The sequence below is a fragment of the Gekko japonicus genome, unplaced genomic scaffold (genome assembly GCF_001447785.1).
Source record: "Gekko japonicus isolate JY-2015 unplaced genomic scaffold, Gekko_japonicus_V1.1 scaffold535, whole genome shotgun sequence".
In the NCBI taxonomy this organism is placed as follows: domain Eukaryota; kingdom Metazoa; phylum Chordata; class Lepidosauria; order Squamata; family Gekkonidae; genus Gekko; species Gekko japonicus.
In genome coordinates, this window is record NW_015163621.1 from 331,134 (window position 1) to 349,079 (window position 17,946).

At 43.2% G+C, this 17,946-nt stretch overlaps 1 protein-coding gene across 2 annotated transcripts in view; it reads right to left on the reverse strand.

The window, feature by feature from the left end:
• HDX (highly divergent homeobox) overlaps positions 1 to 15,733 on the reverse strand; it is a 56,692-nt gene extending 40,959 nt beyond the window's left edge. Inside the window, exon 1 of one of the 2 annotated variants that reach the window (XM_015407456.1) lies at positions 15,722 to 15,733. Coding sequence is in view for 1 of the 2 variants with exons in the window: in XM_015407455.1 (XP_015262941.1) it covers positions 2,748 to 2,894 (147 nt within the window). In the remaining variant the exon portion in view is untranslated. Of the gene's footprint in view, positions 1 to 2,747; positions 2,895 to 15,721 lie in introns of those variants that run through there. The other variant, XM_015407455.1, reaches the window with a different exon arrangement.
• Between the last annotated feature and the right edge of the window lie 2,213 nt (positions 15,734 to 17,946).

Genomic DNA, 17,946 nt, shown 5'->3' on the forward strand with positions numbered 1-17,946 from the left:
TTTCAAGAATCTACTTTCTGTAGGAACAGGAATAAAGTTATGTTTATTCAAAAAAGCATCAACTCCCTTAAATTTCATTTGTTTCCCAGTGTCATCATTTTTCAACTCTTGGGAGTTTTTATTCTTTTAACATGTATCAAAGTGGTCGACAATATATCAGTAGTTCAATAAACTACTGGATTTTAATTTCAGATTTCTCCAGGGGAGAATAGTTGAAGCATTGGGTGTTTATTTCCTGCATTTCATTTTTTAATATTTTGTGAAAATTATTTCTCTTGAAATGAAAACTGCAGCATTACTGACAGGTCTCCGTAGAAGACAGAAAGCATTTCAAAAGAATCCACAGTCTTTCATTCTGCTTAGAAATATACATTTCTAAGGGCCAGTATCAAACTATAGCCACCATGTGGGAGCTATAGAAATTATATTTAAGTATTTAATTGACTTGATTTCTCTCCTTCACTTTTTTATCCAGCAGGATCCCCAAGGCAGTTTACATGGAAGGGCAATACACTATTAATTTCTCGTGTGTGTGTGTGTGTGTGTGTGTGTGTGTGTGTGTGCTTTCATCTGTTCCAATATATAAACAGTCTGGTGTGGCATTCCACCCAGATCCCAATTCTCATTCATTCCTCTGGGTTGTTCTCACCTTCTTTCACCTACTCTCAATCCTTTCTCTGCAAACAACTGGTCAGTTATCAGGCTTGGTGATCGCTACTCCACAAATGTCCCATAAAGAACTTTACACCTGCAACTGGATTTATTTCTTACTGGAATCGGTATAAATCCTACTTGGGTTCACAGAACAGTTCTTCCACAGTACAGATTGATTACATAAGAAGTGTTTAAAAAGAAAGTTTAAATGAACAAGGTTCTTTCTAAATGGCAATTCTGTGTTTTCATACCACGAGGGACCTCTACGATGTTTCTTCAAAATACTACAGACCTCTACTATTTGCTATAAGGTAAATTTAACAGCATTGTAGAAATATCTTGCTTCTTCCAGAAGCAAAATATACCTACCAATATGCCTAGCACACTTTTGTAGCCCTTGTTAATTGTGATCTGCCGATACTTTCTGAATCTGTACTCAAAATTACTAATGGCTGCTGGTAAGTTTTAAGAAAGGTACAGTAAAGTAAAGGTAAAGGTTCCCTTGCTCGAAAGCCAGTCGAATCCGGTGCTCGTCTCCGTTTCAAAGCTGAAGAGCCAGCACTGTCTGAAGACGATTCCGTGTTCATGTGGCCGGCATGACTAAACAGCAAGGCGCACGGAACGCTGTTACCTTCCCACTGAAGTGGTACCTATTTATCTACTTGCAATTTCTTGCTTTAAAAAGGTACAGTACCCCAATATAAAATATACACAGTGCACATCTGCCATACAGTATGCTTTTATTTTTAGTCACCTGATCCATTAACACACATACAAATGGAACACAGTCCTTTCTGATCACAAGTGTGACTAAAAGGACACACAGTGAAAGATACAGTCCAGTATGCAAAGCACGCACTTTGTATTTGGGTAACACACTATTGAGAGAGGATATTGTTCAATAACATTCTTTGGTCAAGATTACTGCATACAAGCGAGGAAAGGCTTGTGAAGACTTCGTATGAACCCCTGAAGTGGGATTTTTAAATCACACAAATATTCTCACACACACACCCAACATACGCATACCTTAGTAACACAGACAACAGATGAAAAATGAGGGGCCATTCTGCAGAAGAACCACCATCTGCAGGTTCTCCTATCAAGCAGGAGGTCTTTTGTTTCTTGCAGACAGCAATATCAAGCAATTCCTTCAAACAAGCAATCTACGAGACTAGCAAAACTTTTCAGATTCCTAGATTACCCATTCCAGTCACAGAGATTGCACACCTCCCCACCCCACCCACAAGAGTTAGCAATCCTTTAATGGCATGTACCTAATCACCCACAAGAATAGCAGTAAAACATGATTTGCATTTGTAAGCGGAAGCTCTCACCCGGTGAGATTCTTCCTTATTTTCAAGCCAGTTTGAGAACCTGTCAATCTTCCTTTAGTTCCCTAATCTTCCTTTATTTCCCTATGTCCTCCTTACCAGACATGAAAAAAGACACACATTTAGTGGAGGAAAGTGCTATCTTTAAACAGATGACACGTCACATTTTATGCCTAACAAATCATGAACCAAAATGCCTACCCTGTTTTGCATGTTGTACCAACATACAAATGCAACCAACAGTCATTTCATTGATTACACAGAGGCAAACGCAGGGTTGCCTGTACATGGTGTTGCAACCAAATATATATCCCTGAGGTATGATGCTCATGCTATTCTTTTTTTAAAAAGATATATAGCTCTGATGTTTAAAGTATACACTTATGCGTAAAGCACTTCAAACAACCTAGGGTTTTTTTAAATCAAGTATCCAAACGGAATTTTTAGTAAGATTCTCAAGGAGGCACAAAAGCCAGATTTTTCAACAAAAATCCCTGACTTCAAATGTTAAAGAGACTCATGTTGGCTGGACAAGATGAAAGCACTTCAAAGCACTCTCTCAAACACCAGAGCAAATTACAAAGAGCTGCCAATGGGGTAGGAAAAAAGGTGTCAATAGAAAAAAACAAAGCACACATTATTCCAAGGGAATGAAGTTTTCAGTTTCTTAATGGCTCCATGCCCTGCAGATAAATAAGCAAACAAGTGTATTTGTTATACTGTTATGTAAATTTGAGCATGGAAGACCTCAGTACTTACCCTGACTACACTGAAGTCCAGCTTAGTTTCTTGTGCACACTGTAATATGAGCTGAAAGCAATTTTTACTCTGATTTGTCATTCCATTTTCATAATAACGCTGCAATATCCTTTGTTGTTCTGCAGTAAATACAGAACGCAGATTCATCTAAAAATAAAAGAAGATACTCTGAAAATTGGAATAATTTAAGACTTGCAGATTTTATTTTAACTTTTTGGGGAAAAACCAAACAGGTTCTCATTTATTTAAATATGCAGAAGACTACAGCAAACTCAACTCTGAATATTGCAGTTCAACTACTACCACTTTGCTTAGCTTTACTTTTTTAAAAAAAGTCCATACTAAAAAAAAAAGCTGTTTTCACAGTCAGGAATAACTTCAATTTGAGCACAGGATAAGTCACCATGCTTTTTAAATGCCTAAAAGATGTCGATCAATACCATAATGAACAAAACCACAGAACCAGCTTTCTCTCTTCTCTTTTACCCTTATACATGACCAACATTATGAGGGGAAGGTTCTGCATATGAAGTATCCCTCATTCATAGCAGCTTCCACCAAGAACTAATGGTTAAAGTTAATGCTCAAGAGTGAAATTGCCTCCATTCCAGATACCACAGTCAGGGACTGCAAGAAAAAGATGCATTCTTAACCCTGAATGAGAAGATCAAACGGTTGATCTGCTATCACTGAGAGGTGATATGATAACCACCTTTAAGAAATTGAAGGGCTGTCATATAGAGGATGGTGCAGAGTTGTTTTCTGTTGCCGCAGATGGTCAGACCAGAACTAACGGGATGAAATTAAATCAGAAGAGTTTTCAGTTAAACATTAGGAAGAATTTCCTGACAGTCAGAGTGGTTCCTCAGTGGAACAGACTTACTCAGGAAGTGGTGGGCTCTCCTTCTTTGGAGGTTTTTAAACTGAGGCTAGATGGCCATCTGACAGTAATGCTGATTCTGTGAACTTAGGTACATCATGAGAGGGAGGGCAGGAAGGGTTGCCTCAGTGCTGAGTTCTTGTGGCCCTTTGTTACAAACCCAGGGAAAATGGTGATTGCCAATTTGAGGTCAGGAAGCAATTTTTCTCCAGGCCAGTTTGGCTGAGAATCCTGGAGGTTTTTTGTCATCTTCTGGGCATGGAACAGGGGTCACTGGGAGTGTAGGGGGAGGCATTTGTAAATTTCCTGCATTGTGCAGGAGGTTGGACTAGATGATCCTGGAGGTCCCTTCCAACTCTGATTCTATGAGCTTTAAGGATCCATTCTTACTTGCAGCAGCATATCTCTTCCCAATATTGAAAATGCCCAACACCATCCAAGTTCTTCAGCTAAGTAAGCCTGGTTCTGGCCAGGACCTGGATGGGAGAATGCTGGAAGACCCCATGGCTTCTGCTCTTAAGCACAGCTCATAAGTTTCTACAATGATATCTGGCATGTTTTCCACCCAAAATTGTCGTTTGGGTACCAGTCTACAGAAACATGCCCAATCCAAAGAAAATTAAACACAAACTTTCTACTCAAATACTTGGTAGAAAGCCTGGGTAAAAGAAAACAAACCAACTATATGTATAACTTCTCAATTTCTGCCAAAATTACAGTGGAACAAAAATGGAGGAATGGCTATGTAAAACACAGATCATGCTACTGTTAATATTACATGTATGTAGATTTCTTTGTTTTAACTACCGTTATTGAATTCATTTCCCTCTCATTGATTTCAGTGCATCCTCCTCCTCTCCCCTTCCTCCACTACACTATTTCCAAAACATTTTAGATGCCACACTGTGGTACAAGCTAGAAAACCATCGTCATGTCCAGCATCTGATACTAAAAATTCCCAGAATGCAATGAGACGTGATGCCTTTGACAAGTCAGAAACTGTACATTAGACACCAAGGGTGGGGTAAGAACACAGAGTGATGGCCACAAAAATAAATAGATGGTTTTAAAAGGGGGGTTAGATTCATGAAGAAGAGGTCCATTGGTGGCTACTAGCCACGATGACTAAAGGGAACTTCCATATACAGAAGCAGCAAACCGCTGAATACCAGCACTGGGAGGAAGGCCTCAACCTCTATGCCTGGTTCGTTTGACCCTCCAGGGCAGCTGCTTTGTGAAACAGTATGCTAGACAACATAGACCACTGGTCTGAACCAGACAGCTCTACTTATGTCCTTATGAGAATAAACAATTTTTCCCACCTGCCTGGCCACAGCATTAGCCTACAGAATTGTAAGTGCACTAGGAGCAAGGGAAAGTAGAAAAGGAAGTGGAGGTAACAAATGCTATTCATTCATTTTCTGTTTTCACCCTTTGTTTGCGTTACCATAATGAATGAAATGAATGGGACTTCCCCAGTTTGTTTGTTTCCATTCAATCAGTAACAAATTAACTTCCCCAGTTACAATCGATATTATCCCATTCACAGAAGAAAAATATCTAACAATGGCCCCGGTCACACGGAGCATTTGCCGTGCTAAAGATACGGATGATAAGTGGATTTTCCGGGCGTGATCATACCGCAACATCTGGGAAGCGTAGTGCTCCCGTGGCTATCCCGTGGCGTCCTGCCAAAAATGCAGACTAAAACCCAATACCTATGAGGTACTGGTTTCCAGACACCGCGGGGCAAGGGCGGGCGTCTGATTGCGTTTCCAGTGGACTCCCGTGGCATCTGGTGCCCGCCGATGTTCCTTCACAAACAAGGGTTCCCCCTCCAGTCTCCGCAGGATGCACAAAAGTGCCCAACAGCACATGTGCACAAACTGGTAAAACGAACACCCATTTGCCATGGGAGCAGCGCCTAGCGAATGCTGCTGTGATTGCGCTGCGCCGCTTCTTTGCCGCGCTGCTGGATAGCTGTGTGATCGGCACCTCACCCACTAACCACGGGACCTCGACAGGACGTGTGATCGGGTGGCCGCACGTTATTGTGCTCCGGGGCAAACAGCCACGCTCCCCCCCCCCACTTTTTCAGGCCCGTGTGACCGGGACCCATGTATGGTTCCTGAGGGAAATCAGTATCTTTGCCCAGTTCTGGGCTCAGTATAGTAGGTTTACAGTGGATAATCAAGTGAAAGGGATAGTTTTTTTCTGAAATATAAAGAGGGTAATACATATATTCCATTTTTTTGCTCTGTATAAGTATTTCTTTAATGTCTAAGGCAGTAGAGGTCTTGAATCACTGCCTGGGTGCTGTGGCAATTTAGCTAACAGTGAACAAATTGAAACTAAACCCTGAAAAAAGAGGTTGAGAAGGAGAAGGTCTTGAAGGACATTGTGCTTTTGATGGAGTTCAGCTGACCCTTGCTGACTCAACCCTTGGGGGTTTGATGGAGTTCAGGTGACTCTTGCTGACTCAAGCCTTGGGGTTATACTAGACCAAGTGTTGTTACTGGAGAAGTTAATGCATCTGCAAAAAAACCTTTCTTCCAACTCTGCCTAGCCCAAAAGATGGCCCTTTACCTTGATATGTCTGATCTGGCCACCTGGATCCATGCCACAGTAACATCAAGAGGAGTTACTGTAATGCACTGTACATTGGTCTGCCCTCAAAATTAGTTCTGAAATTCCAGCTGGTGCAGAATGCCTTTGCTCAGTTACTATCAAGAGCTAGATGGCGCATACGTATTACTGTATAAATAATGCAGACCATGGAGGCTTACTATTTGAGAACATGTTCCACTATTGATCGGATGCTCGGCTTTATATTAGTATTAGGACTGAATTTTTCCTGTATTACTAGTCTGAAGGCTTCTGTGCTTTATGAGTGCTTTGTGAAGGATTTTTCCTACATATACATGATTGAAGTCTTCTGTACATTATCAGTACTTGATGAAGTAGTTCGAACTCTTTGAAGAAGAACCCTCGAAACGAAGATCAAAATCCGGAGTCTTCGTCAACTACTTATGAACTTATGTATACTATTTATGGACTTGCACATTTTATGATGTAATCTTGCTTTACTGATATATGTGGTCCCTTGTTATTTTTGCTTTTGTTATAAATTTCCTTTGCATGACCTTTGTGCACTCCATGGTCTGCGTTATTTATACAGTGCTTGTTGTTTTCTGTACTCATTGTACTGTGTTATCACTATTGTTTTGGCATACGCATTACTCCCATCCTGCGGGCACTTCACTGGATGCCCATCAGTTGCCAGGCTCCATTTAAGATTAGCTATTACATACAAAGCCCTTCGTGGCCTTCGATCCTTACATGCGAGACTGCTTCTCCCCCACACTCTGCCACAACATCAGAGCAGGGTCTTCTACAGATGCCAACCTGCAAATGGGCAAAATCAACAACTGCCCAGGCACATGCCTTCTCCACTGAGGCCTGCCTGAGGGGGTCAGGAAGGCTCCCATTCTCCTGGCTTTCCGCAAACGATGCAAAACTCAATTATTCAAGAGGGCTTATCTATGCCAGCAATAGAGTTGCATTGTACTAAATGTTTCACAAAGTTACTTAGATAAATTATCAGGGACTGTGGTCTATGCTACCATGCATGGCTTGCTGAAACTAGGATCCGGCTATGCAATTTTGACATCATTGACTATCTCATTCTTTGCTTCAGTTCTGGTTTTTGGTTTTTTTACTTTCGGCTGGTTTTACAGCCCTAATTCCTATTGCATTGTTCACTGAATATCCCATTCTGTCCAACCGTATTGACTCACTCCATTGCAATCCGCATTGAGTCTAAGTGAGAAAGGCAGGCTATAAATAACATAAATAAAATAAATAAAATAGTGCATATTTATTGTAAGAACAATGTTGGCGTTTAGAGGGGTTTTTTAATTTAACGGGTACAGAATTTCCATTAAAAAATTAGACAACTATTTTACAAAATCAAATTAGAACCACAAACATACATTTCTTAAGAGTGGGCAAGTTAACTCTGCTCCTAGAAACCAAGGAAATCTACAGCTCACTCTAACCACATCAGCCCTACTACTGCTGTTACACACACACACACAAAACAAGAAGTTGTTAAAGTTTTGTTATCTGAATGATTATTTCTAACAATCCACTCATATGTGAATAAATAGCACAGCAGTACAGGAAAACACCACACATTTGATCGTGAAGCACTACAATAGGGTTGGGTTCCAGACTAAACGGACAATTTCCATCTGTTACTTGCTACAGACCTCCTTCACGTCATTCCTCGGGGTCCCTTATCCTCCAGGAGCAACATTTTGTGGAGATCAGTGGGCTGCACTGGGAGACAGAAGGCTGGAAAGCACCATTCTGATGATGGAAAATTTGGTTTGGATCTGTCATCTGGTCACCCAGACTAATAATGCCAGTAGCTGTTCCACAGTAAATATAGATCTAAAAGTAACTCATGCTTGAGACAACAGTGTTGTGCCCTATATTAAACAATACACTCCCTTAAAGTAGTATCAGTTCTCTGAAATTTTGCTATTGCTAAAAACAATGTAAAAAAGATTTATCTGTAGAAACGAGAATCGCAAACAACTGAATTGGAGGGCTGTGGCTCAGTGGCAGAGCATCTACTTTGCACGCAGAAGGTTCAAGGTTCAATCCCCATCATCTCCAGCTAAACGGATCAGGCAGCCGGTGAAGCGAAACACCTCTGCCTGAGACCTGGGACAGCCAATGCTAGTCTAAGTAAACAGGACTGACCTTGACAGGCCAACGGTCTGATTCAGGAGAAGGCATCTTCATGTTTTAAGAGGTAGGAGAATGATTCTAAGGTTGATTTAGGAAGGGCAGATCACGCAACAGAATAGCAAACTCCTTCGAAACTACAGCCGCATTCAGCCATCACTTCTAAATGGTCAGCATGCGTACAAACCTGGTTCGCTGCTGATATTTCATGCATTACCGTGCTCCTTTCTCTCTTCTCATATGGTTAGATACTAACTCTGGTTACCACTCATGTACAAATGCGAGCTCATGGGTTAAGTGGTTCATTTCCTCCCCGCAAACAGGGATTCTAAATCACCGCCGAGGGGTACTATCTTCACCTTAATGCTCATTAAGATTGACATCTGAATGCGGCCTACTTATCCTGGAGTAAAGTAGGTGGGATTCAGGCCTGGTTTCTGTTACTCTCAGCGGCATGGGGACCACTACTGAAATACTTATTCCCATGCTGTTCCAGGCAACATGTCTTTTTTGTTGACATGTTTAGTGAGAATCATGATGTATTTATTCCACACAACTACAGGGTGAACAGCAACCATACTGCTTAAGACAATGTGTGAACGGAGCCTTGTTTCCAAGCAAGCATACTTAGCACCGCGCTGTTTAAAGCAAAGCTCCCAACAGTGGTGTTGGATGACTTCTACTTGGCCCTTGACCTATGGGATCCTGCATGGCTCCATCTAATCTCCCATACTATTTAATTCCAACAGTAAAGGTACTTAATCCAGGACTAGCAGAGCACAAAAGGACTACATGACTACTGTATACCCCGTGGGCCACCCTACCAAACACACACACAAAGATACAGATAAGATACAGCTATTAAAATTAGGTATATAAGTTTAGCCTTCCAAATTGCAAGAGTAATTCTAAGCACGAAGAGGTTCCCCCTCCACACCACTGTTGAACCTCTGGTACCCTTTACTTCTTTTGCTGCCTTCTTGCTCTCCCCCTGGAAGGAGGCTTGCAGCTCAGGTGACAGCAGGATGACCAAAACTACTCTGCCTCTTGCAGAGGAAACAGCAAGAAAGCCGAGGGAAACAAAGGCTGCTCGAACTTCCCACTGCAAAAGCCTCCTGTAAGCCAGCCAGCCATGTTGCAAATCTTCACTTCGCAAGAACCCTGTGAGCCCTTTACTGTCCTCTCTGCCTTGACACTCTCTCCCCAGCATGAGGCACAGCAGCTCAGGCAGGACAGTGAGTCTGCCAAGGAGAAGAATGAGCTGGCTGTGAAGAAAGGGGAGTAAAACCATCACCACCTCACCACCGTGGCCATTCTGCTCCTTTCCTGGGTGGCTGCTGTGCTGATGGCTTTACTCTGTCTTCTCTGTGGCAAGATTGCTCTCCTCCTAGCAGCCACCTGGGTAGTGGGATGAGAACACACAGAGGCGGGAGAGAAAGGTGGAGGGCCACGAGAGAGGCTGGGCCTTTAACTTCCATCCCTGGCATGGGGCCCACAACTGAGGGATGCTCACAGCTTACCTGCCATCCATTACCTGTGAGCCAGTTTGGTGTAGTGGTTAAGTGTGCGGACCGGGTTTGATTCCCTGCTCCTCCACTTGCACCTGCTGGATGAACTTGGGCAAGCCATAGTTCTGACAAGTGCTGTCCTTGAAAAAGAGCAGTTTCTGTCAGAGCTCTCTCAGCCTCACCTACCTCACAGAGTGTCTGTTGTGGGGAGGGGAAGGGAAAGGAGTTTGTAAGCCGCTCTGAGACTCCTTTGGGCAGTGAAGGGCAGGGTAAAAATCTAATCTCCTCCTCTTCCTCGCCTCCCTCTGGCAGCACCTGTTTCAAGGTAGGAACTGCCTGCCAACCATAAGTGGGTATTTCCCACTTTCCTGAAACATGGGTATTTCCCACTTTCCTGAAACATGGCTGCCCACATGGGAAAACAGTGCTCAGAAGAGCCACATGTGGCTCCTGAACCAATGAGTATGACTGATCTACGTGATACAGGGATTTGGAGTGAGGGGTCACCCGTATGTCGATGACATCTCTCCATTCCATCAGGACCTAGAGAAGCTGTGAATGAGCTTAACCACTGTTTGGAGGCTGGAAGAAACTGGATGAAAACAAGCAAGCTGAAGTTGATTCCAGACAAAACAAAGGTGCTGCAAGTTGGAGGCAAAAGCCGGTGAGAATTGGGCTTGTACTCCCCCAAAGGAGCAATCTCACTGTCCGGATGTGCTTCTGAATGCCTCAGCGGCCCTGGGTGCCCAGGAGACTGAAGTAATTAGGAGCGCATTCTTCCCACTTAGATTGGTATGCTACCTGTGGCTTTTTCTTTTCCAAAGGAGCAATCTCACAGTCCGGATGTGCTTCTGAATGCCTCAGTAGCCCTGGGTGCCCAGGAAACTAAAGTAATTAGGAGCTCATTCTTCCCACTTGATTGGTATGCTACCTGTGGCTTTTTCTTTATTTAAAACATTTATTAGCTGTTTTTCTCCCTTGTGGAACTCAAGGCGGCTTACAATATAAATAAAACTAATCAGACATAAACACACAACAAAAACAATGGTAAAAACCCATTAAAGCCAACAATTTAAAAACTGCAATTATGACTGCCAATCAAAAAATAAATCAGTCCTCACCACAGCCTGTTTTCAGTATCTCCTGGCTCTCTTCCCCACTACGGAACCTTCCAGGGCAGCCCCTCCTTGCGTTCATCTTTCCCAGCCCTCCCTGTGTGCCCTCCCCCGCCTGGGTTCTGCCTCTCCTGCCCCCCCTCCTTTGGATTGCAAGACTATTTGTTGCCCTCATCTCTTCTGACTTCCAGCTCCAAGGAACTCTGTGGATGCCTGGAAGCGCTGCTTACCTTACAGGCCCCCTTCTGTGTTTTGATTGTCCCCCCCCACACACACACAGATTACACAAGATCTGGACAGCGGTTTCCTGACTTTCAGCGGGTTGTGTGTGTGCTAACAGCCCCTTCCTTTTTCTTGTTATTATTTGGGACTTCTATTGTGACAATAAATCAGTCAAATGTAGTCCTAAAGAAAACTTTCTCCAACCACCTCCTGAAGATGAACAATGAGGGGACCTCCTACCTGTGGAGGTTATTCCATAACTGTGGGGCTGCCACTGAAAAGGCTCTCTGTCACGCATCCATCAGACAAGCCTCTTTCGTTTTCTGGACAAGGCAGACCTGGCCATAATCACACATGTCTTGGTAACACCCGGACTACTGCGATGGGGTTTATGTGTGGGTCCCTCTGAAGACAATGCAGAAGCGTCAGCTAGTTGACAAGGTTGCAAACAGGATGTTTACATGGGCTGGATGCAAGAAGCACAACACAGCAACCACTGCTTCCATCCTGTATTAATTACTTTGGCACCCAGTGTTCTTCCAGGACAAACACAAATTGCTGGTAATAACCTTTAAAAACCTGAATGGCCCTAGCTTAGGATACCTGGTGAAATGCCTCCACCCAAACATACCGGCTCGTTCTCTGACATCAGCCAAAGAACTGGATTGGCAGAGTGACCCACATAAGGGCTCCTTTAGCACCCACTTCTGCCATGTGAAACTTGCTCCACCATGCACTGTGGAACTTATTCACCACCACCACCCCACACTGGTTTCTTCCTGAGAAGATGTTCTGGCAACTTTAATCACAGAAAGCCCTTTTCAGTTCATTTTTCTCTGGTACTTTTTAGCCGCAGCTGATTTTTATTTGTTTCACTTGGGTTTTATGTAATTTTGGAAGTGTTTGTAACTTGCCTTGTGTGTTTACTTTTAAACTGAAAGGTGCGTTATAAATCTTCTATATAAATAAACCAAACATATACACAATTGTTTCCTGGGGGGAGGGTAACGGATGAGCAAGCCACCATATTTTATTTTAAAATAAATACTAACCCCCAAGTCAGCACTTACTCACAAGTTCTTTTCTACAAGCATCTATCCAACCTTCAGTATTATCAGCTCGGATCTCAAGAGATATGCACTGACTGCATTTCTCTCCATAAGGTAACATTCAAAGTTTGATGGAAAAATCAATACCCGCATATGAAGTGGACACTCATTAAAGAGACTTCCAACTATGGCTAGTGAACACAAAAGTAGGAAAAATCAATATAAAAAACTTGCTGATAAAAGCCTTTCAAGATTGCTGCTTGGCTTGTATCTCCAACATGCAATTCAAGTTACAATTCATTATAATGGACATTAGTCCAAATTGTTTGGGGACTGATCATAATTCTTATGCAGAAAAAGGTCAGCAAATAGGTCAGCCAAAAAGGTCATTACTGCTACTCTGTCAGTACAAAATTATTTTTGCTATATCTCAAGATACATACGTTACAAACCCTCAAACTACTATGTTTCTTTCCAAAAAATTGCAGCTAGCTATATTGGTCCATTAGAAAAAAATCCAAAGACAACAGCAGAGTAATATGTTTATTACAAACAACTAAAACTTACAAGGAGCTTTCAAGTTGAACAGAACTCTTTTTCCAGCTGGATGTTGTGAAGAACGGCACAAAACAAGGGAGATGGGAGGTGAGAGAGAAAGTTGCTGGGCATGATGGAAAGTACAGATCTATAGATCATAACTGAATAAAAGGATGCATTTTGCAGATCAAATTGGGTCCTGTTGGGTTAAAAAAAGAGGATGTCTAGCTTTAACAAACCACCTCCAAACGTCTCTTGCCTTGAAAACTCTAAAGGGTCACCATAAGTCAGCAGTGAGTTTTAAGACTACCAATTCATCAGGAGGATCCTAGAGAAAATAGTGCCTTTAAAAAGACAGGAAAAAAAAGATTTCAGGGGGAAATCTTGTAGGGCTGTCCCTTTAAGGGGGTAGAGTCCCAAATAGCCCCACCGTAGCTATAGACCAGCTTGGAGGACATTTGGGGAATTGTAGGCCCACAGCGAAAATCCCAGCTAGGCTCCAGGCCTCCAAGTGGGAGAGGGAAGCTGCACAGATGCTTGCTGGCTGCTCCATCAGCCTTGGGTCGAGGAGGAGGAAGGCCATGTACAATTTATAGTATAGTAACCCAGATTCATGAGAAAGCGGTTGTTTTTATCATTTTTTAAAGGAAGAACAGCTACTACATCTTTCTACAAAGTAGCCTGTGGTGCAAACAGAGCTTTTTTCCTTTTCTTTTGCAACTGCACAGTCTAACCTAGTTAAGCCTGCATTATACCTCTTCTGCTCTATCTTGACTCCATTACAGTCTACTTTTCACCAAGCCTCAACAACATGTCTTTTCCCCCCCACAGCCAACATGAACTATACATACCTCTACTGCCCCTTACAAGGGAAAAACTATGTACATGAGAACGGGAAGCCAATGTTTCAGGTCTAGCAGAGGTGATGCCCACAATGGATGGTAGCATTATATTGTGAGATATTGCCAAGGTACCTCTAACATGGCTCTCAGTACATGAATAAACCTCAGGTCCATTCACACTCTCTCCATCCCATCACATACAGTGATCTAATAAAAGACTTCCACTTTTGACACAAAGTATAGTAGTTAATTCAAACAAGTATTTGTTCTGTTTCTTACAAACCGAGATTTTAAAAGCTGCATGAATTCTGGTTTGTAGGGAAGACAGCAAAACATGGTTTTTACATTAGTCCTTATGAGGCCTGCCTGGGAAAAGGGAGCACAATCAAAAGCACATAGTGAGTCCTTAACAATGTGAAACCTTGTTGATTTACACTAAATCAACAAGTTTCCTCACAGTACCCTAGACAGCAAACCCTGGATCTGTGAACTGAAGACACCATACTAAAGGATTGATATTCCAAGTATGAGGTTCCCTATCATTTAGAAGACACTTGTTTTTAGACTCACATAGAACACAGATCCACACAAACCTTTCATTTTGTTTCATTTATTTCATAGAGTTGACCATGACCAGTAAAAGAAAGATTTGGTCAGTTTACCTGCTGAATAATGGTCGTGTATTTTTAAAGCATTCACTTTGACACAACAAAAGAAATGCTTGTCATATACATGTTATTTAAAAAATAAGTTGTTATTGTGGAACAACTAAACCAAAGTTTATTATGTAAGCCGCCCTGAGCCGGCCTTGGCTGGGAGGGCGGGGTAAAAAACAAATAAATAATCTGATTTGTGAAAAATGTAACAATGAAAAATTTTATAATAGCTCACTGACTGTAAAACTGATCAGCATCCCACTTGAACTCACCAGTATATCAATAACATACTCCACTGAATAAATTATGACACTTTGTAGAAATAACATCTATTTAACTAATGATTACTGATTTTGACATGCATTATCCTGCCCATGTGTTTATGAATGGGGAGGCACGTATTACATAAAACCTCACTGGAGCATGTCTACAGACATTACCAATTATTTTGCCCCTACGTACTAGTAGATCTGCAACTCTACATAAGGATTTTCCCTAGTAAGTTGCATTTTAAAATAAAGACCAATTTATACAGATAAATACTATCAAGGTCGTTGATAAAGAATTATTTTACCAGAAAAAAGATACATCCAATCCTTCCATTATACGTGTAAGTTAACTATATGCTAGAGCTTAATACTCATTGCCCTATTATCATCACTACCTCTAGAATGCTTAAACCCTCGTAGCTCACTTCTCCAAACTGAGCTCATATACAAAAATACAACCAATCGCGCCCGGGGGAAAAAGCCCACTCCCACCCAAACCACTATTCCCCATCTTCTTGGTAACTTTTACAACCTTCTTTAATCAGCTCATGCACCATCACGCATGCGTACTCTTGTTCCATTCAAAAGGAAAGACGGCCTAGCAGCGACGAGCATGCGCCAATTACCCCGCTAAACCACCAACAACATGCGCATGCGTGAAATCATTTTGCCATTAAAAAGCTACTTTCCCTCCGGCTTACAAAAAACGTTGGACTTTGCGTATGACGATTTAGCATCTAAAAAGGACGAAGGCACGCACTCACGTAGAATTGGAACTTATTCCTCCCCTGCCCCGCATGCGCAACTGACGGAAACGGGTACGCTATGCGCATGCGTGAGGGTGACACCGCCGTCTCCAGCCGCAGATCAAGCGAAGGGTTGGTGCGCATGCGCGCCTCCAGTCACGGTCTGCGAGCACCATACTGAAGCTGAGCTTCGTTTTTCCCTGCCCCTCCCCCCACACTCTAGCCCTCAGCTGAGGGGGCATCTTTTCCCATCCCAACCCCCACAGAGGCTGGAGAGGGCCGCCCGCCCAGCCCTCCAGCCGCCTTCTCTCCTCCGCTCGTGCCCTCCCCTCTGAGGAGCCGCGCGCTCATCCCCGCCCCTCCACCCTTCCATGCCCCCTCACCGCCGAACCCACCGTGCTCTGTGGGGCGGGCGGGGCCGATCCGGCGGGGGGGCTCTGGCCTCCCGAATTCAGCCGGTTTCGGCTGGGTCGGTCCCGGCGTCACACAATGAAATCAGCGCCTCCGATCATTAATTCTCATCATGATCGTGACGTCAGCGTAGACAGCGGCCAATCGGAGCTTGAGATCAGCGCCGGCCGGGACAGTCTCTGCCCCCGCCTCTCAACCCCGGGGGGGAGAGCCTGATGCAAGGAACAGCCCCCGCTTTGGCAGGCGGCGAGCGGAGAAGGGGAGTGGGGGAGGAGCGTAGTGGCTATTTTGGACCCGCCGGGCCGTTGGTGGGAGGCGGGGAGGGGCGGTGGGTTCAGGGAACGGCCGGGCGAGCGCGAGAGAGTTATGAGCTGGGATTCTGGCGGGAGGAGGGGGCGGGGAGGTGCCCGAGGCGGCTCTGAGGCAGCCGCTGACTTCAAAGTAAGCCGCACAGAAATCAGCGGGGCCGGCTTCTGAGGCAAACGTGCCTAGGATTGGGCTGCGAGGCAGCAGGCGGCGCTGCCCGTGTGCGAATCCCGCCGTTCATGAATTCCTACCTGAGGGAGCGGAAAGGGGGGAATTCCTGTTGCTCCCCACAGTCACAGAAGGTTCATGAGGTGGTTGGCAATAATCATGAAGCAAACCAGATAACATGGAATAATGAAACAAAGGGAAATTGTAGGAGGGGGGGGGGGGGGGGGGGGGGGGGAGGCCCAAATACATGTCACCAAAAGGTATAGTAAACATAATGATTAGAAACAAAATTCAGTATATAGAAAGAGAATTTTATCCAGTGGACTTTTCTCTGGATGAAAAAAAAAATAAGTATCTCTCGCTACAGTTCACAGAATGTGTATTAAATATATAGTACAGGTGTAGGTGCAAATGCCCACTGTAACCACTATGTCATGCTGGCTCTCTGAGGATTTAAAAAAAATGAATAGAGGACAATGTATGCTCTTTTGGATCCCCACTGGGGCTCTGCCCCCTGCCTGGTGGAATGAGCTTCCATCAGAAATCAGGGCCCTGATAGGACCTATTAGAGTTCCACAGGGCCTGCGAGACAGAGCTCTTTCGCCAGGCTTTTATTTGAGGTAGCAGGTGCCCATCTGCTATTGGCCTCTCCTCCAGTGACCTCAGATCGGAATGGCCACCTGGGAACCATGTCTTGCTGAGATGTGTTGAGGCACCAGTCTTTTACTAATCACTGTTTTTAGATAGGTTTTTGGATATATTTTATTTATTTATTTGATTTTTACCCTGCCCTCCCCGCCGGAGCAGGCTCAAGGCGGCTTACAAGGATACATAAAAATAGTTATAACAAAGATAAAACCATCTGAAACAATTCAATACATAAAGTGCTAGCTAGTTAGTTGTGAATTAATACATTAAGGATGGCGTCAATGATACTGTATTCATCAGTCATCAGTCTTTGTCATATATTGACTGTATTATATATTTTAACTGTTGATTTGTTGTATTGTGAATTTTATGATGGCACCTGCCCTGAACTGGCCTGTGGGGAGGGCGGAAGAAAGAAAAGAAAGAGAGAGAGAGAGAACTGGAGTATAAATATCTAAATAAATAATTTAAAATGTTGACAACATTAGCTGAGGTGAATTTCAATATATCTTACAGTCATAGGAAGGCTACTGTCACAGGTTAAAAATTACACACCCTTTTTACTTGAAGGATTTGTCCCTTTGGCATGTATATCTTGTAATTTACTTAAAAATCAATTCTATGTGTGCGTAGTCAGACCGGTGGCTCACTGTATTCAGCGGAGCTTACTTTCATTTAAGTCTGCATGGGATCACAGTGGTATTGATTTAAATTATGTCCTATGCTTTCCCAATATTTAAGAACATTTGTTGTGGCAAACATTTTTATGCCTCATGATAACTATAACAAAAAAATCTTTCCCTTTTCTTATTAACCAGAGAGATTTGTATCATGGAGATGCATACACAGTACTTGATTTAAAAAAATCTATCATGCCATTGGTGTCCTAAAAGGCACCAGAACCAACTTTATTATTTATTAAAACATTTATACTTCAGTGTTTAAATGTTATACTCTTAGCTCTAGTTAACTACAATGTAACTGAATACCATGACAACAGGGCTGTAGCCAGGATTTTGTGGCTTGTGGGGCAATTTTTTTTTCTGGTGGGGCCGAAGTTCTCAATGAACAGGAAAATCTCCAGGTA